We start from the raw sequence: 25,589 nt of genomic DNA on the forward strand, positions 1-25,589 counted from the left end.
CTTCCTCCAGCACACGCCGGCTCAAAGCCTTCCTGTGGGACTCAGCGTCAATAGAACCTTTTCAGTGAGGTGTGCCTGTTCTTCCCGACTGAAGGTAAGTCCATGTCTTCAGACATTCTCACAGCATTATGTGGACCCCTGCTAGAGTCTTTATCTTTTCTGACATTGAATTATTCTATTAATTTTATATCCATTTTTATATCATTTTATCATTTTATATTGGCTTACTATTAAAATATCATCTCAAAGGAGGAACCATGGTATTTTGTTCACATCATTTTATCAGTCGTCACTTATATTTTTAACCATAAGAAAGTTCTCTATGCTCAGCAACATGAACTTCAAAGTATAATCACTGATGTCATACATTTGGTAGCACGGAAGCATTCAATATGCCGCTCAGATGTGCGCAAAGATTTTCTTGATGTAAACTGGAATGTAAAATAAAATAAGGAGTAGGAATTTAAAATAAAATAAAGGGGGAGCCTAGGTGGCTCAGTTGGTTTGGCATCTGCCTTTAGCTGGGGTCCTGATCCGGGGGTCCTGGGATCAAGTCCCGCATCGGGCTCCTCGCTCGGCAAGGAGTCTGCCTCTCCCTCTACCTGCCGCTCCCCCTGCTTGTGCTCTCTCTCTCTGTCAAATAAATAAAATCTTTAAAAAATAAAATAAAATATAGAAGTTTCTTTCTATTTTGAGTTAGAATTTAATTATAACTTCTGCATCACAACAGAAAGCTCATCTAGGTTTTGTAATATTCTCCATAGGCAGCCAAAATATATTATTTATAGAGCGAGAGAGAGCTGCTATACAAACACATGTGACGTGTTTTAATTGTCTTCTTTTTCTAAATTAAATAATCTTTTCTTCTCATCTGTCAAGAACAAAGCTCCCAACAAAGGACGTTGTTTTTTCACCATTACATGAGAACCATAGAATGGAAGTGAAGATTCTACCTGACTTATAATTTTAAAATAAACCAAACTTCAAGCTGCCCTTAAATGCTAAATGTAAGGCAATGACAAAGTAGTTTATTATATTATTTACCATCATAAATTAGTTATTCCTTCGTCAGGATTAGTAAATTATATTTAATTACTTGACTTATCCTTTGTCTTCCTTCCAGACTATAAACTGCCTCGCCTGGTCAATTACTCTAATGCCATTATACACACTCACACAGATACACACACACACACACACACACACACATTAGGGCAAAGATCAACTTGTGGTTTTCTAAATATCTGTTCTAGTACTAGGCTTACTGCTCTACAAAAACTTTGTGAAATTTGTGTTTAAGCAAGTTAATTAACAAACACATAAAATGGACTTAAGAGTAATGTAACAGAACTTTTCTCATTTTCCCTAGGATATTAGGCCATAGTCTTTCTAAATTGTACCAGTAAAATTACTTACTAGGTGGTTTTTTGCAAATAGAACTAATCTGTTTATGTATATTCATAAGACTCATTTAAAGATACCTTCAACTGTTAGGATTTCTTTAATAATGGGGACTTTTTTTTCTGACTACATACCATTTCGTTAGATGTTAGAATATTGTTTTGTTTCAATTAAAACACCCAAAAGTGCTATGACATCAATTCTATTTTGGATAATATCTAATTTCCCTCATTAGCTATACAAATGTTCAGTTTATTTCTTTTTATTTTTTGTTTTTAAAGATTTTATTTTTAAGCAATTTCTACACCTAACATGGGGCTCAAACTCACAACCCTGAGATCTGGAGTCACATGCTGCACTGACTGAGCCAGCCAGGTGCCCCTAGATGTTCAATTTAGATTAGAGAATTTGAAATGAGTTATCTAACCCCTTATTCTGTGTTTGACAAAAGAGGGAGCACTTCAATTATATATAGTGGTTCTAAACAGTCATTTCAAGTGTGAATCTTACATATTTTATGCCCGGTACATATGAATCCTTGACATTAAAAGTATAAGGATACATTTTGAGAAATTGAAAAGGGGAATTTCTGCCCATTCTTGACTCATGGTAAAAATGTTTTTTACTCGTTATCTAAGAGGAACAGTGTGACAGTGTTATCAAGTATACTCTGATAACGGTGCTCCCACCCCCACCACAGGATAACTACCACTAACAGAACAAAGAAGCAAATATTGGGTGAGATCAAAGAAATGGAAACGCTGAAAACAGAAAAGTCTGGCTGAAACTTGAGCTAAAATAATTGAAACATGGATGGTTTGAAGGTAGAGGAAATTGTTATTCTCAAAATGATAATTAGTTACTGCCTCAAAAGTTGTAAAGATCTGAACACTACTTTGGGTCCCCCTGCTCTTGGGATTAAGAAAACTACTTGAAGGGGTCCATTAGTTGTAAAAACAGTAAGTACCTGACTACTAGCCTCAGGAGTAGTAAAATCATTGTTAAACTTAAAGAAGATATTTTACACGGAGAAACTAGGCATTCTATTTTGTCATGATGGTGCATTCAAAGCTGTTTCTATAGGATCTGTTGCCTACTTAGTAATAAATAGGTACAAGTTGTTTTGTTGGTTTTTTTCTCTATGTAGAATTATACCTTCAAGATTATCACTTGTTTCTATGGAGATCAGTTCGTTCCTGTCTGAGCAATTATTCTTAGGATATGAAACATTCATTAAATAAATTCTGACCTCCTACTATGTGCCAGACACTGCAGTAGACACTGGGGATATAGTGGCACATGACATTGACATTAGGTTTGCCTGCTAGAACTTATAATGGAAAATGAGACAGATAATGAGAGTGCACAATAAACAAATAACAAATTCTAGGAAGAAGAAATAAAACAGAGTCAGGGATGGAAAGTGGTGAAGGGGATGGGAGGTTGGTCAGGGCAGATACTTTGTTTTTATTTTTTTTTAAGTGGGCTCCATCCTGGGCTTGAATTCCTAACCCTGAGATCAAGACCTGGGTTGTGATCAAGAACGTGAGGCTTTAACCGACTAAGCCACTCAGGTGCCCTAGGGCAGATACTTTAGATAAGATGTTTTGGAAGACCTCTCTCAGGAATGACATTTGAGCCTGAGGGAACAGCTTTTCCCCTTACCCCCAGAAGCAGAGAGACCACCCAAGAGGACCAGGGACACATGGACCTAAGTGTGGTGTGGTAAGGCAGCAGTAGGGTGGTAAGAAGTAATTTGGTTTGGATGTATGTGTCCGTGGGATGGATTAGATACGGTGTATGAGGATGACTCCCGGGTTAGTGCTCTGAGCAAGTCGGTAGATTGGGTGCTAATCTGTGGGATGGGAAATTCTTGAGTCTGAGGAGTAGGTTTAGGAATTGTTTGAGATGTTTATATTCATCTAAGTTGTGGAGTTCAGGGAATAGGTCCAGGTTGGAAACAAATTTGGGAGAGTAAAGGGTGTTTAAAGTCCTGGTGCTGGATGAGATTACCTAAGGAGAAATTATAAAGGCCTAAAGACTGAGCTTTGGAGCATTCCAACAAGAGGACCTGAATGTGATGGGGAGGATTACAGTGTTCATGATAGAAGATAGAAATGTAACAAGGACATGACAGGACTGGACTGTTGAAATCAAATATAACACAAAGTGCTTGTTTGCTTTTGTTTTTGTTTTTTGGATTTTATTTATTTATTTGAGCTAGAGCATGAGGGGGATGGTGGAGACAAGCAGACTCCCCGCCACGGGGCTCAAGTCCAGGACCTGGGCATCATGACCTGAGCTGAAGGCAGATGCATAACCAACTGAGCCACCCAGGTGTCCCAACACACAGTGCTTGTTAAAACAAGAAGAATCAGGTCTCTTCTGTTCTGATGTGATAGTCTTACTGGGGTCCTGCTGGACTGGACATTCTCACTGTCAATCATGCCCAAAGAGGAGGTCCAAGGCCAGGAAATAGGAACATAGAAAGTAGACCTTGTTTGGTATGGCGTGAGACCTTTCCACCAGCGTGTCTTTTGGCAGCTGGGCACGACTAAGTATCCAGAGGCCTGTGACGTCCCTCTCAAAGGAAGGGGCGAACTGTCCCATGACTTGAAACCAGGTGAGAGAAGTCTTGGAAGCTGCCCATAAAAAGAAGTTTGTGGGGAAGGTTTTGGACCTGTGGGCCAGGTGAGTTCTTATCTAGGAGTCATTCTATGTAAATTTGGGATTGTACTTCCCTTCTGACATTTTCTTTTTAAAGTCTTGTCCAATTGTACCTTGGCTTTAAGCTATGCTGGATCAAAGTGAGTTCGCCTAAATGTGGACTCCCCAGAGCACAATGAAGAAGAAAAGAGACACTGGTGCCAGACATAGGGGACAAATCCCAGTGCCACTGCCTATTAACTGAGAAATCAGTTAGGAGGCAAATTAACTAGTTTAGGAGAGACATTATGAGAACCAGATGTAAGTACTGGAAATGGAATGTAAAGAAAGAAATGGATTAAAGAGACATTGGTGGCTAATTGTAAGTGGGACATCGGAGAATTTTTAAAATGGCTCTGTGATTCTACTTGGGGCTATTAAATGAACTACCAACAGCCAAAGCAGGGACTAAAAGAGCAGGGCCATGTTTCAGCAAAAGTGATGAAAGAGCTTTCTGACTATAAGATTATGAAACATGAATAATTTACCATAATATGAATGATACTGATACACTTTAGAAACATAAAATGCATCCACTTTTATTCTATCATTTGGGGCTTGGGAAAATACCCTTTTGTTGGCACATCTTTTTTTTTTTCCCCAGCTTTATTGAGATGTAATTGACAGGTAACATTGTGTAAGTTTAATGTGTACAATGTGATGATTTGATATATTGTGAAATGATACTACAATAAGATTAGTTAGAATATCCATCACACTCACACATGTGTGTGTGTGTGCGTGTGTGTGTGTGTGTGTGTGTGTGTGGTGATAACATTTCAGATCTGCTCTCTTAGCACCTTTCAAGTAACAATATGGTATTGTTAACTAGAGTTGCCATGCTGTGCATTAGATCCTCAGAACTTATAACTGGAAGTTTGTACCCTTGACCAATATCTCCCTATTTTTCCTTCCTGCCAACCCTTGGCAACTACCATTCTATTCTGTTTCTATGGTTCAACTTAAGATTCACAGAAAAGTGATATCATACAGTATTTTTCTTTCTCTGACTTATTTCACTTAACATAATGCCCTCCAAGTTCATTCACGTTGCAAATGGCAGAATTTCCTTCTTTTTTATGGCTAAATAATATTCAATTGTATACATGTAACACATTTCCTTTATCCATTCATCAAGCAACAGACACTTAGTATTGTGAATAATACTGCAATAAACATAGGGGTGCAGATTATTTCTCCAAGATAGTGATTTCAATTTATTGCTGGATCATATAATAGTTCTATTTTTAATTTTTTGAGGTACCTCCATACTGTTATCCACAGTGGCTGCACCAATTTACATTTCTACCAACAGTGCCCAAACATTCCTTTTTATCCACATCCTTGCCAGCTGGTTATCTCTTATCCTCATGATGATAGCCATTCTAACAGGAGTGAAGTGATATCTCATTGTGGTTTTGATGTGCATTTCCCTGATGACTGAGCACCTTTTGGTATATCAGCTGGCCATTAATGTGTCTTTGGAAAAATGTCTATTCAGGTCCTTTGCCCATTTGATTTGATTATGTTTATATTGTTTTATTTATATTTTGGCTATTGAGTTGTATGAATTCCTTATATATTTTGGGTATTAACCCCATATCTGTCTATTATCAGATAGATGGTTTGCAAATATTTTCTCTTATTCCATAGGTTATTTTTTCATTTTGTTGATTGTTTCTTTTGCTGTTCAGAAGCCTTTTGTTTAATTTATTTTTTATTTTTTTATAGGGGGGAGGGGCAGAGGGATAGGGAGAGAGAGAATCCAAAGCAGGCTACATACCCAGTGCGGAGCTCAATGCAGGGCCCAGTCTCACAACCCCAAGATCATGACCTGAGACAAAATCAAGAGTTGGATGCTTAACCAGCTGAGCCACCCAGGCACGCCTGTGCAGATGCTTTTTAGCTTGGTGTAGTCCAACTCATTTACTTTTGCTTTTATTACTTGTGGTTTTGGTATCATATCCAAAAAATCATTGCCAAAACCAATGTCAAGGAGCTTCTTCCCTATATTTTCTTCTAGAATTTTTATGGTTTCAGGTCTTACATCTAAGTATTTAAAGATAAGAGTCTAATTTCATTCTTAGTCTATGAATATCCAGTTTTCCAATTTCCTTCTGTTGAAGATGCTATCCTTTTCTTATTGAGTATTCTTGGCTCCTTTGTCATAGATCGGTTGACCATTTACCCATGGTGACTTCTGGGCTCTCAGTTCTACTCCATTGTTGTAGATATCTGTTTCTATTGCAGTTCCATACTGTTTTTATTATATAGTTTTGTAATATACTTTGAAAACAGAAAGTGTGACCCTTTGTTCTTTCTCAGGTTTGCTTTGGTTGTTTGGGGTCTTTTGTGGTTTCATATGGATTTTAGGATTTTTTTTACTATTTCTGTGAAAAATGCCATTGGAATTTGGAGAGAGATTGCATTAAATCTATAGATTGCTTTGGTTAGTATGGACAGTTTAACAATATTAATTCTTCAAATCCATGACACAGAATATCTTTTCATTATTTGTGTCTTCTCCAACTTCTCGCATCAGTGTTTTACAGTTTTCAGTGTACAGATCTTTTACCTTCTTAGTTGAATTTATTCCTAAATGTTCTACTCTTTTTGATGTTATTGTAAGGGGTTTGTTTTCTTTTGTTTATATAGTTTTTTAGTTTGTTAGTGTATAGAGACAGCTAATTTTTGTATGTTGATTTTGTATCCTGCAACTTTACTGAATTTGCTTATTAGTTGTTACAGTTTTTTGTGGAGTCTTTAATGTTTTCTATATATAAGATCATATCCATAGTGACAATTTTACTTCTTCTTTTCTGATTTATATGCCTTTTATTTTTATTGCCTAATTATTATGGCTAGAATTTCCAGTGCTATGTTGAATAGGAATGGTGAGAGTGGACACCTTTGTCTTGTTCCTGGCCTAAGAGGAAAAGGTTTCAACCTTTCACCATTGGGGATGATGTAGCTGTGGGCTTGTCATATATGGCCTTTATTATGCTGAGATACATTTCTTCTATACCTAACTTATTGAGAGTTTTTATCATAAAACAATGTTAAATTTTTTCAAATGCTTTTTCTGAGCCTATTGAGGTGATGATATGATTTGTATCCTTCATTCTATTAATGTGGTGTATCACATTTATTGATTTGCATATTTTGAACCAACCTTAATGTTGTTTATTTGACATCTTTATTTTTTCTTCATGTAGGTATTTATAGCTATAAACTTTGCTCTTAAATTGCTTTTGCTGCATCTGATAAGTTTTGTTATGTTGTGTTACCATTTTCATTTGTCTCGTGATATTTATTTCTTTTTATTTCTTCTTTGATCTATTGGTTGTTCAAGAATACGTTATTTAATTTCCATGTATTGGGGTGCCTGGGTGCCTCAGTCATTAAGTGTCTGCCTTTGGCTCAGGTCGTGATCCCAGGGTCCTGGGATCGAGCCCCAAGTCGGGCTTCCCGCTCGGCGGGAAGCCTGCTTCTCCCTCTCCCACTCACCCTGCTTGTGTTCCCTCTCTCGCTGTGTCTCTCTCTGTCAAATAAATAAAATCTTAAAAAATATATATAAAAAAATAATTTCCATGTATTTGCAAATTTTCCAATTTTCCTCATTACTGACTTCTAGTTTCATGCCGTAGTCAGAAAAGATACTTGAGGTATTTTCAATCTTCCTGAATTTATTGAGACTTGTTTTGTGGTATAACATATGATCTACTTTGAATAATGTTCCATGTGGGTTTGAGAAGAATGTATATTCTGCTGCTGTTGGATGGAATGTTCTGTATGTGTCTGTTAGGTCCATTTGGTCTATAGTGTTGTTCAAATGTTTCCTCATTGATTTTCTGCCTAGATGACTTATTTGTGTTGAGAGTGGGTATTAAAGTACCCCTAACACATCTTTTTTTTTTTCCTATGGGAAATTATAATCTCCTGTTTTTGGATGTGTTTGAACATATCATAAACTTTATGCTTCCATACCCTGCATACTGTCGCTTCCACCTGCAATTCTATTCCCCTACACCTTGTCTGGTGTTGACTTCTTTTAATATTCAGCTTTAAAATTACATCTTTTGGGCACCTGGGTGGCTCAGTTGGTTAAGCATCTGCCTTCAGCTCAGGTCATGATCCCAGGGTCCTAAGATTGAGCCCTACATCGGGCTCCGTGCTGATGGGGAGCCTGCTTCTCCCTCTCCTCCCCACTCGTGCTCTATCTCTCAAATAAATAAATAAAATCTTTAAAAAATAAATAAAATTACATCTTTTTCTGTTAAGCCACGCTGACTGTCAGATAAAGTTTGTACAGGCATTGGACTTGAAATAACTTCTATTTTGCCACCCAGAAGTCCTACTGTATTCATAGCAATTATGTGCTGTGTGTCTCTTGCCACCAATGAACCAATTTCTTCCACTATAGTCCATGCCTTCTGTTTACCCAGACCTTCAAACTTGGGAGATATCAGTAAATATCTACTGAAACAAATAAAGTGAGGTATCCTAGAAGAGAAAATAGTATATAAAAATAAGGATCGGCAAAGGTAATGAAGGACATTAGCTACAGTGTGTGCCTGCTTAATTTAGGCATAACATAGAAAATCAGATTATGGAAGAGAGGAAAAATGCTACAGGCATCAGATTTGATCTGGGTCCTGGTATTCAAAAAGGAGAAACAAGGTAAATTACTCAGTTGTAGTATTTAAAAGGAGAAAGCTTACCAATTTTTTAAGATCAGTATTTCTTCAAAATATCTAATCATTAATTACCTGGGATTCCTGTTGGATACAGATCACTAGCCCCTCTAATGATTCTGAGCTGGCAGATCTGTGATAGAGACCAGAAATGTGTATTTTTACAAGCACTACCAGATGCTTCTCATTATTAGCAAAGTTTGGAAAACCATAACTAAAGGCCGAGGTTCACAGAGCCTCTAGTGTCTAAATAATTTTCTCATGGTGCCTCAGGCCAGAAGAAATACCCCAATATTACATTTAAGTGGATAGATCCAGACAATAGTTACAGTTGTTAACAGAGTCCAACAGATGGCGCTGTGTTTCCCTCAAAAAAGTTAGAATACCCCATAGGAGTCCCATGAGTTCCTGAGGCACCCAGAGTCCCTTGAGCCTATGAACTATAGCTTAAAGGGAACATTTTCCTGGAATAGCATCTAAATAAAGTATCTGAACTTGCCTTCTATAGGTAGATTGTGCAAACCAAGTAGACGGTGTATTCCAGGAATTTCATCACTTTTTATACCATTTATTGCAGTTTTCATATGGTTGTTATTATAGAGGAGTATCATTTTTCTATAAAGAGTGGGAGAGTATATATTTTAGGTTTGGGGGGCCACAAATGGCATTTATTGTATATTCTTCTGTGTTGCAGCCCTTTAAACATGTAAAAACCATTCTTATCTTCTGATGTGGCCACACGCACACAGGTTGTAGTTTGCCAACCACTGTTCTAGTTATAAGCCTAAGTTATAGCATTAAGTGCAATTCAGTGAAGGGGATTCTGCAAGGGTAGAAGCTCTCAGTATTTCCCTATCTCTTCCATTTTGCTCCAGGCAAAACTGTACAAATATGCACCCTTGCAACTAATATGTGAAAGGTCTACTTGATTGTAAAGTTATTGTAAACAGAAGGTTGTTATAAACTTTTGTTTTTAATTCTTGATTTAATGACAATTTGCAAGTTTTTCCAGTTTAATAAAGAATACCTGTTAAATTTCTAAGAAAAGGAGACTAGTCATTGCATCAAGCCCTTTATTACTTACTTGCTGATTACTGTAAATGGCTAATGAGGTTCTACAATTATAACTAATATGGCCAGCTCTAGCTTATACTAGATTCAATAACTTGATAGAATATGCTATTTGAGACTTCTAGCTTTATTTTCAGAATTGGTGTTGCTGTCTTAAAAATATACACTGTGCTTAGTCCTAAGGTTTTGTTACTTTAAAAAACTAGTAAGTACTGTTCCTATGCTAGTCAGTAAATATCACTAGCAGTAAATATCACTAGCAATAATGGCATTGAGAAAAATAAAAAAAATTTCTTGAGGAAACTTCAATCTGCATATAAAAAGTGCAATTTTTGGGGTGCCTGGGTGGCTCAGTTGGTTAAGCATCTGGCTTTTGATTTTGTCTCCGGTGGTAATCTCAGGGCCCTGATCTCAGTGTGGTGAGATGGAGGCTGCCCTCTGGCTCCCAGCTCAGCACGGAGTCTGCTTGAGACTTTCTCCCTCTCCCTCTGCCCCTCTCCTCTGCTCTAAAATAAATAAAATCTTAAAAAAATAAATAAATAAAAAGGGCAATGTTTTTTGAAAGTGCACTATGTAAATTCTTCCAAGTTCCAATCTCTTACAGCGCCCCCCCGGAAAAAGATGTTTGTTGATTGACACTTTCCCAGTAACCCCCTCTTCCTATGTTGTCTTAAGTACCCTGAAATTATCACTCATTAAAAATTTATTCATGTGGCAATTTGGTTACTTTCTTTTTCTCCCATGAGACCAATATTCCACAAGAGGAAAGACAATGCCTGATTTGCTCACCGTTCTATCCCCCAACACATAGAATTGTGCCTACTGCCTGTTAAGTGTTCAGTAAGTATTTGCAAATTTATGGGTCAAGCACAGAACTGACATTTAGGGTCAGAATTATTCAATGGTAAGCATTAAGCATTTAATGACTAGCAGACTTTAAGTTCCGGGGCCACCACTTATTTTCCTTGGGTCAATAGAAACAGCGCTTCCATCTTCCAGTTTATTTCCTCATTTGTAGAACCGGGATATTTCTACCTCACCGGGATGTTGCTAGGATCTTGTGGGAGAGGGAATTTATTTGCTTTGCAAAAGGAAGGTGAGTTTCAGACACTAGTCTGGCCCAGGCGCTCAGGGCAGCTACTGAGGCACGCCCACGTTACCCCGTTATATAAGGGGCCAGCCCGTCTGGTGTCTTCTGAAATCTCTGACCCTACGTCACCGGCCACCGCCCAGAGGGACACCGTATGACGCCCTGAGGTAGGCAGGGAGGGTGGGACCCGGCGGGGCCCGCCTGATGCCAGCCGCCGGCTGGAGAAAGCGTCCGAGACGTAACTGCTGCCGAGGCTGAAGCCAGAAGCCCCGCCCGACCTCGCCGGTTGCCAGTCCCCATCAGGCTAGTTCGAACGTGACCTTGTTTTGGCGTTGCTAGGAGACCCGGCTCCCGCACGCCCCCCACTGGCCAGCGCCCCAGCGAGAGCTGAAAGGGGGCGGGGCCGCGGCTGGCGCGGGGAGCGATCGGCAGAGCACCGTTAGGCTGCAGGCGCCCACCCGGCGCCCCCAGAAGCGGCGTCTCGTCTCCGGCCACCAACGGGGCCTCACTGGTGCCTTCCGGCAGGTACCAGCGTGCTCCCAAGCGGCTGTGAGCAACGTCGGGTCCGGACGGGGAAGGACTGTGAGTCAGGTGAGCCGCAGCGGGGCAGGCAGCTGGTGTGGCCACGCCCTGCCAGAGGAGAGGAGCCGGCCGGGTGCGGAGGGGCGACGTGAGGGGATCGTGCTGAGGGAACAGTGGGCCTGCCCCTGCGGGTGCCGCACATTGAATCATTCACGCCTGGAGGCCGGCGTGGCCACAGCCAGCACCCTCTGGCCAGCGGACAAAGGGTTAACGCGCCGGCGGAGACCGCGGGCCCCGGATGTGGGAGCCGCGGCGCGGCATCCGCGGGCCGCGCTGCAGGTGCGCGGGGGCGGGCAGAGCGAGCGGCCTGGCGGCGACCTGACCGACCAGCCCAGGCGTCCCCTCACCTGCGGGGGGCCACTCAGCTCCCTCTGCGGGCGCCTTCTTTTCTAACTTAAGGGCAACAGGTGGTGCCTGAGGACCGAGAGAGAACCCAGCTCGGCCGCACTGGGAGCGGCAGTTACTCTCGCCAATTAGTGCGCTGGGGCGGGTGTGAATTAGACGCGCTGACGCGGGTGACCAATGGGATTTGGGCTCATGGGTGGGCCGTGAGGAGTGGGCGTGGTCAGAGTCTGAATCTACGGTTTCTAGTGCTGCAACTGCCAGAGCTGCGTGGAGAGCTAAACTGAGCGGACGTGGGTTGCTTCTCCCCCAAAAACCCCGCTTAGAAAAACGCCTACCAAATGCTTTCTCATTTGGACCCAGACTCCAATTCCGGAGGTGAGAGCACTGTGCTGTTTTTGGGGGGCCGGGGGGATAATAGTAACCTTGGGTATGTTCTTAAGCACGTGGAATTAGATCCCCGAGATAGGATTATGTGTTACGAGTTTTCTGCCCAAAGAGGCTCTTCTGTGGTTATTCCGAGTTGGACCAGATACTAGTGACTAGGTTGTCTTCGGAATGAGATCTTTTGAGATTTGGGAACCCAGGGAAGTAGAGAAGTACTGTTACTGCAATTTTCGTGAATGTTAAAGAATTGCAATCACAAGGATTATTCTGTCGATTGCCTTGGTTTGCGTACGTTTCATGTTTCATTTGGTTTGTTACTGAAGCAAGTTTGGTTTTTCAAGTTCCTCGTCTTGCTTATTTAAGCAGAAAGAGAGAAAAACAGTTGCAGTACGTTATTTCACCAGAATAACTTATTCATTTCCCCCCCCCCCCCCCAGCAGTCTTGTAGCTGGATCCCCTAGGAAGAGAAGTTCTAAAGCAGTGAGAAGAAAGCATTTCAATTGGGATCACTTACTTGCACCTGGAAATGGGGAATGGCCTGTCAGACCAGACTTCTATCCTGTCCAGCCTGCCTTCATTTCAGTCCTTTCACATTGTTATTCTGGGTTTGGACTGTGCTGGAAAGACGACTGTGTTATATAGGCTGCAGTTCAATGAATTTGTAAATACTGTACCTACCAAAGGATTTAACACTGAAAAAATTAAGGTAACCTTGGGAAATTCTAAAACAGTCACTTTTCACTTCTGGGATGTAGGTGGCCAGGAGAAATTAAGGCCACTGTGGAAGTCGTATACCAGATGCACAGATGGTATTGTGTTTGTTGTGGACTCTGTTGATGTTGAAAGAATGGAAGAGGCCAAAACTGAACTTCATAAAATAACCAGGATATCAGAAAATCAGGGAGTCCCCGTACTTATAGTTGCTAACAAACAAGACCTGAGGAACTCACTGTCTCTGTCAGAAATTGAGAAATTGTTAGCAATGGGTGAACTGAGCTCATCAACTCCGTGGCATTTGCAGCCCACCTGTGCAATCATAGGAGATGGACTAAAGGAAGGACTTGAGAAACTACATGATATGATCATTAAAAGACGAAAAATGTTGCGGCAACAGAAAAAGAAGAGATGAATGGTGATCCTTTTTATATTTGTGTGGAGTAGGTTTTCTCTGGCCTGATGTTGACGAATGGAAGAGTGTCTACAGCCTGGTTTGCCCTCCTGCCCTCCTGGATCCTGAAAAAGCTTTGTTTTGTTGAACAATCAGATTGCCCAACTCTTTTGCCTTGTGGGAGATGAGTAAATGGAGTGCTTCTTAAAATGGTCTCTCCTCCCTACCCCACAAATCTTCTGGTACTACCATTCTGGGAAGCCAAGCATGGATAGCAGATTGACCAGAAAACAGTTGTGGAAATTTGACCTGAAGTTAGTGAAATAAAACTTTGAAGAGTGTCTGCCTAGTGTTTTGTCCTTACATCTTTTGGGGGGAAGCCTTTCAAGGAAATTGCATATAAGGCTTTGTATGTTAAGATAAAATGCTAATGAATGGAAATGTTAAGATAGATTAATATATATAAACGGTTATATTGATCACATTGGTCCAACCAGTAAGGGATAAGGAAGAAGTGTTTGCTTTTTTAAGTTTTGGCCAAATGAATTTTGACATTTTCTGGAATCAAGTGTTGTAATGCTATATCTTAATTCTAGACAATGGTTAAGTTGGTCTAACTTAAAATAATAAAAATAAAGTATTGGGGGCATATTCAAGTGCATGGATTAGTTTTCCTGACAATGCATGTTTTGGTGTGTAGGTTTTTACTTTTTAGAAGTAGCTATGCATCTTTCTCCATGGTCAGGTTTAAAACACCTTTTTGGGGATGTAGGGCTGTTACAGAAATAGTTTATTATCAGAAGCACTTTTACTTGAAGAACCTAAAATAATTTACTTAATTCTTTTATATAGTAAATTAGGGCATGTAGACTAATAAATGCATATGCTTGGTATATGTATGGATTTATGAAGAAAGCAGTTGACGAATTCAGTCGAGGATGTAATTACAATACATGGTCTCTAACGTATTCCAGTTGTAAAATATTTGTTCTATTGATCCTTGCTGGCTGAACACAGATGTGGTTTCATATATTTTTGTAGCGTTTTGAGAGGAGCAGAAGCTTTATAAATAACATCTGATGCACTGTGGAGTGAGAATGTAAGAGATGTCCTGTAAGTGCTCTGAGCTTTAATTTTTTTGTTTACAACCTCAGCAGTATTAGTGGGGGGCAGTCCAGTCCTGATTATAAGGTAGGAAGAAATGATACAGTTCTGCGGATAAGAATTAAGATTCTAGAAAATGAAGGGGAAAGTAGCGAAGCTATGTTTTGTAAAATTCGCTGGTGCTGTTCACACTGGAATCCAAAAGACCCTCTAAATTAAAAGGAGGAAAACCCATTGCCTAATGCTTATCCACAAGCAAGGACTTACTTCCAGTGATCCTGTATTAACAACTCAGCATAATTCCTATGTGTAAAGCCAACAGCTGTTTGTTCTGAAGATAGCAAAAGAACTGCACTTTGCAGGGTTTTGTTTCTATTTGGGTTTTTCTGTTTTGGGGGTTCTCTTTTGTTTTTAGTGGTACGGTTAAGTTTTTGGAACCTTGATTTCTTGTTACACACAAAATGAAGTAGCTTCCTGTGGAGCTTTCATTGTTAAATGTACCTGCACTAGTGACAGTCACTTAGAATGTTTATATTTATAAAAATGTGGATAATAACTACAAATAAACTAATGGAGGCACTAGGAGAACAGTGTTTGACTTTGCGTTTCAATGTATTTCCATTTGCTGAAACTTTTAATTAGGTGTGCAAAAACAACTCTGACAGCTGGGTTACATCGTCCCATAGTAGTTTGGTTTTCCTCAAGTGTGACAGGCACCAAAGGCCGTTTGCTGGGAGAAACTTTTGTTATTTTTTTTAACCTTTCACTAAATGAAATCATGATAAATACTCTCAATATCACTAGACCTGTTATGGATTAATAAAGCTTGCTGAAAAAAACAAGTCAGTGAATGGACTAGATGTTTAGCCTACCTGTACTTTTTATATACTTGATATATAAAATCATACTATTATAACTATCTCTTGAAAGTTCAACTGTGTTGATCCTTATTTTGTAGCCTAAGAATTTTGATAAGCAAATCCATGTTATCTAAGTGTTTCATATTTAGCTTACAAGTACAAAAAGAAAATGGCGTGAATACTATATTAGCTTTGATTTATAAAATATATTTTCAACTCCAAAACTCTTCGTAATATTTTCCACTCTGCTAAGGAGTCTTACCAAAATACACCCGGAAGAGTTTAGATAGTGCTTTTATATCTAGTTTTTTATTAAGGTACACCTTTTCTGAAGTATATTTCTAAAATATTTTCTTGTACTTAAGGTTATTTGGTTTAATACCCAACATTAATCAAGGACGGGATGACTCTAAATTCAAGTTACTATCAAAGATAAGTTAATTATAAAGAAATCTAGGCTTATTCCTAAGTGGATTATAAGCACTTAGGAAAAAAAAGTTGTGTAGTTTATGTAGACGGCATAGGTTCACTAAGAATCATGGAAAAATCATGGAAAAGTGAATAAATCTGTGGAAGCCAAAAAGTGAAGTTACTAGTAAAAATAAATGTACGTAGCGAGAGAATTACTAGCCTGTAGAAGCATGATGGTTTCTGAACAGAGGGAAAGACCTAGACTTAGAATGTTTTTGTCTGTACAAGGCATTTGACACTTAAACAGTATTTAATTAATTATTCATATTGACCTGGAAGGAGGTCTTTGGTAGAGTGTTTCAGGGTTCTACTTAATACAACAATTTCATCAGTAATATAAACACAATGGTTTCTTCAGTGATCATGAAAGACGCACAAAAAAATTTTTTTTTAACTTTTGGTGATGTAACAGTCAGCATTTAGCTAATACAAGTTGGAACTTTGAATATACCATCATTTGAAGTTGGAATTTTACATTTAAGGTTTAAATTTAGCAGAAGATTCTTAAATGGATAGTAGGGATGCTTGTATCACTACTTGTGAATGTACTTAATGCCACTGAGTTATACATCCAAAAAGAGTTAAAAATAGTAAATTTTATGTATATTTTACCACAATTAAAAATTTATAATATTAAGTGTACACTTAGTTTCCAAGAATCAGCCAAGAGTAGAGTGAGAGCATCCTAATTTAGAGATCATATTTAGCTAGAAATTTTATGGAACACTGGAGTATTTAAAGCTTAATATGCCTTGGGCGTCTGGGTGGCTCAGTAGGTTGGGCATCCGACTCTTGGTTTCAGCCCAGGTCATGGTCTCAGGGTATGAGATCAAGTTCCCCGTCGTGCTCTGTGCTCAGCGGGAGTCTGCTTGAGATTCTTCCTTCTCCCCCCGCCCCCCTCCCTGCCCGCACTCAAGTGTGGGGGTGCATTCTCTGACATAAATCTTTAAAAAAACTCAGTATGAACATACAGCATGTAAACTCATAATTGTAAAATTAATACTAAAATATATGATAATCAGAGATAATAGTCTCAACAAACCACAGCTGAAATATGTACTAAATCTGTGTATGCAAGTTAGAAACCTAGGAATACCTACGTGGGAGGCTAGTTGAGGCGGATATGTGTACTGGCTAAAAAGAGCAGGAGCTCTGGAGTCAGAGTGTTCAAATCCTGGCTCTCCCGCTATACACTTGTGACCTTCTGGCTTGTTCTTTGAAACTTCTCATGTGAATGCCCTCCTGGGAAAATGAAGCCTGTCACAGAATTTTGAGAGGATTGAGTGAAATAATGTAAACTAGTGTCTTACCAAGTGTTTCATAAGAAATAAATGGTAACAGTTATTGTTAACCAGTATGGATCAATAGGTGTTGAGAGGCAGTTGATAATGGCTATAGAAATTCAGATTTGAGCCTTAGATCCACCATGTACCACTTTCTTTGGACAATTTATTTTCCTCAGCCTTAGTTTCTTCACTGGCAAATTGAAGCATATGCCTACTATTTGGGTTTAATTTACTAAAAGGCTTAAATGAGACAATGTATGATATTTAGGGAATACCTGCCACATAATAAACATCTAATGGATCTTTGTTATTAATAGCCAGACTATTTTTTGACAAATAGTTTTAAAGAAAACTTATTTTGGAGGGGAATGTTACGCAAAAAGCTCTTAATTTGTTTTTCTTAGCTTTCCTGCAGCATGGCACAAATGGGAGCTTGGTGGAGCTTGGGAAAGACTAAACATACTGAATTCTCTTGAAATGTGGGTCATTTCCTTAAATTTCTAAAGCACCAGTCTATTTTAGCACAATATAATCTCACCTTCCCTTGTAAGAAACAAACAAAATTTAAAAACATGGTTATTTTTTGGTATAGACACAAATCAAAATAGAATACTTCATTGCAGAAATTGAAAATCTGGAACTGGGTACATTGTGGTTCAGAAAGTCTCAAGATTGTTATCAATTTGCAGATTTTATCTAATAAGTTGGGATCTGTAGGCCGACCCTTCTTTGGAAACTTGCCAACATTTGTGGGCACATCTGGTAGATGATGGTGGTGATTTGTGTTTGCCGGACGGATATGTGTGCTGTGTTATTTTCCAATTACTTTCAGCTTAGGGTCATGTTTTTATGTGTTCTGCTTATGTTTTGCTGAAGTTGAGATTACCCACATTAGGTGTTGGGTTATAAAGGAGCTGAGTAGAAAATCCTGGGTTACTAGCCAAAATAAACCCATACTTTCTTTGGCCCTCTCTGAGTCTGTAATAAGGAAGAAATTAAAGCAGTGCCAAAATAGAAGTATTATCTGGATCATTGTCCCCCTTCCCTTCCTGTTTGAAGACTAACAGGTAACGCAGCTGGGTGTGTGTGTGCGTGTGTGCTGTATTTACCTCCTCTAAGTGATTGAAACTGGTATGGGTTAACATATTTGTTCTCAAACTGTGGTCCCTGGACCAGAAGTATTAGCATTACCAAGAAACTTGCTAGAAAGCCTGATTTTCAGGCTCCATTCTAGATGTATGAATATATAAATTTGGGATTGGGCCAATCAGGTGATTCTGATTTTCATTAAAGGTAACCATTGAGTTACCAGAAAATCCAGTCACTTATCGTGCTCAAAAAATTGAATTAAGACAATTCCAATACCATAAGATTCAAGCCTTTTTTAAAAATACTTTTTCAAAAGCATGATGTTCGATTTATAGTAGCATCCAGTAAAACCTAGTTGAATGAACTTTAATCAAGCCAGCAGAAACACTATCTTTTATGTGTCATATCTTATAAATTTATTTTATACATGCACATTATATACAAGAGAAGGGAGCTTTGCTTGTTTACTATATGCTAAATCTCCTAAGATGTGTAGCAGTGTAGCATTCTAAAAATGGTGGTTGAAGAGATGTTGAGGTTGATTCATTTCAGTGATGCTCTAGTTTTAAATAAAAATCTTAACGTTTTATGTGGTGTATATATATACAGTGGAATATTATGCAGCCATCAAAAAAACCCCCGAAATCTTGCCATTTGCAACTACGTGAATGGAACTAGAGGGTATTATGCTGAGCGAAATAAGTCAATCAGAGAAAGACATGTATATGATCTCACTAATATGAGGAATTCTTAATCTCAGGAAACAAACTGAGGGTTGCTGGAGTGTTGGGTGGGAGGGATGGGGTGGCTGGGTGATAGACACTGGGGAGGGTATGTGCTATGATGAGCGCTGTGAATTGTGTAAGACTTGAGTCACGGGGCGCCTGAGTGTCTCAGTTGTTGGGCGTTTGCCTTTGGCTCAGGTCATGGTCCCAGGGTCCTGGGATCGAGCCCCGCGTCAGGCTCCCTGCTCTGCGGGAGGCCTACTTCTCCCTCTCCCACTCCCCCTGCTTGTGTTCCCTCTCTTGCTGTGTCTCTCTCTGCCAAATAAATAAAATCTTAAAAAAAAAAAAAAAAGACTGTTGAATCACAGACCTGTACCTCTGAAACAAATAATACATTATATGTAAAAAAAAAAAAAAAAAAGATACTAGGAAGGGAAAAATAAAGGGGGGGAAATGGAGGGGGAGACAGGACTCTTGCCTTTCTATCACTGCTCTATATAATGCCAACATGAATATGAATAGTCATTTGTTTCCTTTTTAATGCAGAAATAGACTAACCCAACAGCAAGTGTTTGGAAGCCATGGGTATCTAGTGGGCCAATGTATTTTTTTAATATTAAAATGAGAAATACTTGTGCCCTTTAATCCATCATCTATCTGGGATACCCTGAAATGGGTCAGTAACAAAATGGGCTTCCCTAGAACAACATTTTGCCAAACTGGCTACACTTCAGAATGGCTTAAGGAGCTTTTAAAACTTCCTAGACTCTCCGTCAGGCATTTTGAATCAAATGTCTAGGGGATGGAGCCAGTAATTTATTTTCTAGCTTTTTAACAGTCCTCCATCAGTCAGATTTAGGAACCATTGCCTTGTTGGGGATGACAGAGGGAGGGTACGTTTAGTGGCAGGAATAAAGAGTTCATAAATAGAACCGGCCAGGTGAACATTTACCTGGCTGTCTTAGATCCCCCTTTTTTTTTCTGTATGGTGGGATTTTCTATTGGCTTGACCTTGACGTCAAAATAAACTCAGAACTTTGTCTGATTTAGGGATGTCTCAGATCTGATAGCTAAGAGAAATCTGAGAGAGCCTAGGGGGAAAGGCAAGATACGGAGTAAACACGTTTCCTTCCATGGACTATGTAGATACTTTATGCTAAGAGGTGTAAGGAATCCAAGACATTTACAAGTAGTCCTCCTCATCTCAGAAAGGATGGAGACCAGTTAGAAACTTAGAGATAAAGTACCAACTAGTGCCTACAGTGTTGCTTTTCTGTAATCCTTGTGGGAACTTTGCATGTCAGATTTCAGTGATCGTTTCATAGCCAATTATTTTGGGACTAACAGGTATGATCAGGAAAAATCACAGGTATATTATAGTAACATCTAAATAAAATGGGTGGTGCCCAATGACCTAGACCAAACCCCTGACACATTTGATTAATAAATAAACACTTCAGTCTCTCAGTTTACTAGACAAAGATGGTTTGTTCCCATTGCTTGATCAGTCTGCCAGCTACTACCCATGCTGAAAACTGGTGATTGTTGTAAATTTTACAGAGAGAGTTTTAATCATAAACATGACATACATTAGCTGTGTGACTGAATGCAAGTTACTTAATTTCCCTGAGTTGCAGCCTTCTCACCTTAAAATGGTGATCCCACCTGTCTTATAGGGTTATATTCTGAAAGGCTTGTAAGTCCTCCAGCATGATATCTGGCACCTACATCAGACATTCACTCAAGAAGTATTTGAATGACTACCTCCTGCTGCCAGGTGTTTGGAAGACTGCAGTAAGCAAAACTGAGATGGGTACGGTTTCTGTCTCCTGCATAGAAAGTAAGCTCCACCAGGGTTGGGAATTTAACTATTGGTGTATCCCTAGCTCTTAAAACACTGCACAGCACGCGCACATACTAATTACTCACATATCTACATAATGAGCAAGTGAACGAAGCTTACTTTTAATGAGGGAGTCAGACAAAAGGTAATCAAAAAACAAATATAAAATGTGGAAAGTGCTATGAAGGAAACAGAGGGCAGAGGAATGGACAACAGGAATGACTTCCTTTTGATATGGTTGAGAACGTTTTTCTGATCTGTCCGAAGAGCTAGGGGAAGACTAGAAAGAAAAGCATTTCAGGCAGAGGGAATATTAGACACAAAGGGCAGTCACTAAGTGGAGTTGAGAACTGAGAGAAACTAGCATGGTCGAGACTAGTGGGAAAAGGAGAAAATGGCAGGCCGTGAAGTTGAACGAATAGGGTAAGACATTTTTATCCAGTTTCACAACTGTGTTTTTAGTGAGAATACTTGGCTTTTAGTTATATATATTTATGTGTCTTTATATATTAATTACAAATTACTGCTATTTGTGTTGAAATCTACCATAATATTTTTTCATTTGACCATTTCTGTTTCTTTTTAATGTCTTTTTTCCTTCTTTTTGATTTATTGAGTATTTTATTCTTTTTTATTGCAAATTTTTCTACGATTCTTACAACATACAACCTTGATTTAGTGAGATCAAATATAAACTAGCACTTTTGCCGCTTCTACTTTTTGGACAATACAAAAACATAAAGCACTTTCAACTGCATTTGCTTCTCTGGTGATATAGAGGCTATTACTGTTGTATATTTCATACACATTGAAGAGCTTCTATGCTGTTTATTGCTATTTATTGTATACTTATTCTTTCTGCTCTGTACTGCTTCTTGAATCTCTTGAAGTATAATCTGGGATCATTTTCCTTCTGCCTGAAGAACTTTTTTACTATTTTCTCTAGTGTGATCCGCTGACAACAAATCCTCCCAAGTTTGGTTTCTGAAAATACATATTTTGGTTTTATTTTTAAAGGATATTGTTACTGTGTATAGAAGTTTAAGTTGGTTTTTGTTGTTTTTAGCACTTTAAAGCACGTCATTCTAGGGGTGCCTGGCTGGCTTAGTTGGTGGAGCATGTAACTCTTGATCTCAAGGTTGTAATTTTAAGCCCCACATTGGGTGTAGAGATTACTTAAAAATAAAAAATCTTTTAAAAAATAAAAATAAAAAAAGCATGTCATTCTGTTGTCTTCTTGTTGTTGGGAGGTCAGCTATTAATATAATGTTTTAGCTTATATGAGGGTAATATGTCTTTTATTCTCTGGTCACTTATAAGATTGTTTTTGGTGTTCAAGTTTTGCAATTTGACTATGTGTCTAGGGGTGGTTTTCTTTGTATCTCTTTCACTTGGTATTTGTAGAGTTTCCTCAACTCATGCCTGTCAGATAACACCCACATCTGGTGATCTGTGAGTCTGTCTTCTGTTTTTTAATTAAATTTTACCCTATTATATTTCTGTTTTTCTCCTGACCACCATACATCATAAATAAAACTTCAGTGATATTTGAGGCTCTGGGTGTCATCCTCCAGGAAGAATTGACTTCTGTTGGGGCACCTGGGTGGCTCAGTTGGTTAAGCGTCTGCCTTTGGCTCAGGTCATGATCCCAGGGTTCTGGGATCGAGCCCCACATTGGGCTCTCTGCTCAGCGGGAAGCCTGCTTCTCCCTTTCCCACTCCCCCTGCTTGTTTCTGCTCTCACTAACTCTTTCTAGCCAATAAATAAATAAAATCTTAAAAAAAGAAATTGGCTTCTGTTGCTGGCAGCTAGCAAGGGTTCATCTCTCTGGGCTTCCTTTTTCTTTTGGCTCTTTCCCCCAAATCCTTAGTGTCTCTGCAGCCCTCAGATCCCTTCAAATAGATTTAAAAACACAAATTGTCTAGCTTTTTTACTTTGTCTTAAGTGGAAGGTTGGTCTGAAAGAAGTAAAAACAGTAAAATGTACTCTAACAGCAATAGGGAAGTATTCAGAGGTTTGATATCATCTGATTCCTATTTTAGGATGATGTTTAAAATTATTTATTTTGTCATCTCTTCCCTTGAAATGTTCCTGAAGTTGCCTTTTATCTCCATTTCCACTGTTAGCATCCTGATCTGAACTCTCGTTAATTGCTTTTATCTCACTCTCTTGGGCCCTGAAGGCCATGCAACATATCAAGGTTAGATTCTTTTTCCTGAGATCCTGTTTCTTTTATGTCTAGATTTGGAACTTAAAAATAGCCATGCAATCCTTTTACCTAAGTAAATAGTTTTTAGTAGTCACATTTTACAGAAGAGCAAAGCGGCTTGAGGGGCCTAAGGAGCTTGTTTGGTCCAGATGGAGCGACAGGTCGAACATATAAGCTTCTTGAATTTCAGAAGGTAGAGCCGTTATTTTCTGTTACCGAGATGTATTCTACTCAGACTGTATTTACTCTGAATGTAGCAGCATTTGTCTTCTGTTGCTGCTGCAGACAAAGCTAAAATTGAAATAATAAGAAAAAGTTAAAACCTTTGTTGTTGATGCTCACTGATATCAAAGTTGCTTGGCTGAAGCTTTTTTTCACAGATGTTCAGAGATTTTTTTCTTGAGAGGTTTAACACTGGCCTATATAATTGTTAGTAATATTTTAGAATAGGAATGCTTTCTATTTATACATAAACAGATTTAAGATGATTTCACATACACACACATAACACACATGTAGATACACACATGCATGAGAATTTTAAAAAGGATATAAGACATTAAATTTAGTGCTTTGCAATTTTTATTATCTAATCAATATATATATATATTTTTTAAAGAATCAGAGCAATTTGTCTCCTGAACCACAAATTCTATCTTTAATTTGATGTTTCCTAGGTACTACGATAGTCTTACTTTGGGGTGTTTTTAGGCACAGGCACATCAAGTGCTTAATTAACTTATTTCACCATATACTGGACTTCATGTATGCTCACAAGCCTGGACCTAGATTGGGGGTGTAAGGAAGCAGAGCTTCTGTCATTTTGTCTTAAGATAAAATTGCTATTAATGTTCTACTCACTAATCTATGCCCTAATAGCTGCTGTTTATACTTACTGGATTAAAGTTTCAATTCCATCTCAAATATGCCTTAAATTCTTGATATCATTGAAGTCTAGCTTACATATGTTGAACAATAACTGGATTCCCATAAATCCTGGAGTGACTTATTTAGTCCCCTGGGTTTAAAATACTAGAATTTTAACCTGATAGAATAGAAAAACTTAGACTAAAATTGTGGTGGTGATGACTTGTAAGAGCTTAGGTTCTGGAACCAAATTGACTCGTCCAAGTGTCGGTTTTACCATTTATCAGCTATGTACCTTTGGATAGGTTGCTTAACCTCTCTGGCCACAATATTATCAACTATAAAAATCAGATAACAATAATATGCCCTTTTGGAGTTGTCATAAAGATTAAAATAATCATGACATGTTAAATATTTAGAATCTTGTCCTGCTCTTAGTAAGTAATATGTTATTTTTATTATTACTAGTTTTCCAATAAAATTTTCTCTGAAGTGGCCCAGATATAATAGGGTTTGTGTGGAAGATCCTTGCAATCCCTGGCATTCTGTCAATTAATGTAGTTTTCAGAGATTCTTCAGCGGTGTGAATGAGCTAGAACTCTCTCCAATCTGATGTTTAGATCTGTACCAGTTCTGCCTATGGCAATCTGTGGTCCCTATACTACTAAGCAAATGTTTATTTAAAACGCAGTGTTGCGAGAGGGACGAGTAGATTCTGACACAAATTAAACATGAGATAATTAAAGAGATTTTTCGGGAGGCAGCAGTAGAAGTGTGCTTCCTGGCTGCAGCGAGGAATGTTCAGGGAGGTCTGATTCCAAAGGAGGAGCAGTAAGCAGCCACACAGGTTCCGCCTTGCTTGCGTTTCTCTGGCCCCATTTGTAATTGAAAGTTGGGTAGACAGAGGGCTTCTGCCGTATCCTGGAAGTCACTAATATTTCTAAGTAATACATGTTACCACTTTAATTACACAGCCTTGCTGAAATGTTGGTGGCCTTAGGTTTCCCAGGTGTAGTGTAATGCTAAATTGGCCATGTCCACAAACAGGATGTCATTGTCATTCCTTTCAAACTAAGCAGCAGTCATCTGGTAATGTGTGAACACCTGGGTTTGCACCTCCTTTAACCTGAAGCAAAAGGGAGAGGAATAGCCTGAGTCTAGCTTTTTGTGTGTGAGAGCTGACCCATGGCTCTCCATCTCTTTATAAACATTGTAGTTGGATATGCGCCTAGGTATATGTGTTTGTATTTTTTAGAACAGCTCTTTGAGGGAACCATTACTTTTGCTATATTATGTACAGCAATGTGGGTGCTAATGAAGGTTAAGTACTAATAATAACAATACCAGTAATTTACAGGTGAGGCATTGGTGACTCACTACTTACCGTGTGTTCGGTATTTAAACTTGGTTATGCAAATGTATCAGATATTTCTTATATGAACTTAACTTTTAAGATATTCAATCACTGGAGTCATCGTCAAGGAAGAGCACTTTAAATACTTTTTTTGTTGTTGTTTTTTTACTTTTAATTTTGGAACAGTTTTAAATTTGGAGAAAAGTTGCAAAAATTGAACTAAAAAAAAATTTAAAAAAAAATTTCTGTGCATCCTTATCCCAGAGACTTCATGCAAGTTTGGCCACTTGTCTCAATAATGTCCCTTATGACGTGGGATGCACTCATTTATTCTGAAACAATTCCTCGTTTCCTTGACTTTTTTTTTAACTTTTTTTTTACTTTTAAGATTTTATTTATT

The 25,589-nt window shown here is 38.7% G+C and overlaps 1 protein-coding gene across 5 annotated transcripts; it reads left to right on the top strand.

Moving 5' to 3' along the window:
* Positions 1-11,370: 11,370 nt before the first annotated feature.
* Positions 11,371-15,073, top strand: ARL4A (ARF like GTPase 4A). Of its 5 annotated transcripts, none has more exons than XM_028120254.2 (3): positions 11,371-11,553; positions 12,136-12,264; positions 12,711-15,073. In XM_028120254.2, the coding sequence occupies exon 3, from the start codon at positions 12,800-12,802 to the stop codon at positions 13,400-13,402; it is 603 nt and encodes a 200-aa protein (XP_027976055.1). In that variant the 5' UTR covers positions 11,371-11,553; positions 12,136-12,264; positions 12,711-12,799; the 3' UTR covers positions 13,403-15,073. The 5 variants fall into 5 exon arrangements, with proteins under 5 accessions (XP_027976055.1, XP_027976064.1, XP_027976081.1 ...); XM_028120263.2 differs by having other exon boundaries at positions 12,714-15,073; XM_028120280.2 differs by lacking the exon at positions 12,136-12,264.
* Positions 15,074-25,589: the final 10,516 nt, after the last annotated feature.

Source organism: Eumetopias jubatus, unplaced genomic scaffold (assembly GCF_037043125.1).
Source record: "Eumetopias jubatus isolate StellerSeaLion01/CBP00866 unplaced genomic scaffold, mEumJub1_p1.0 scaffold_14, whole genome shotgun sequence".
NCBI classification, from domain to species: domain Eukaryota; kingdom Metazoa; phylum Chordata; class Mammalia; order Carnivora; family Otariidae; genus Eumetopias; species Eumetopias jubatus.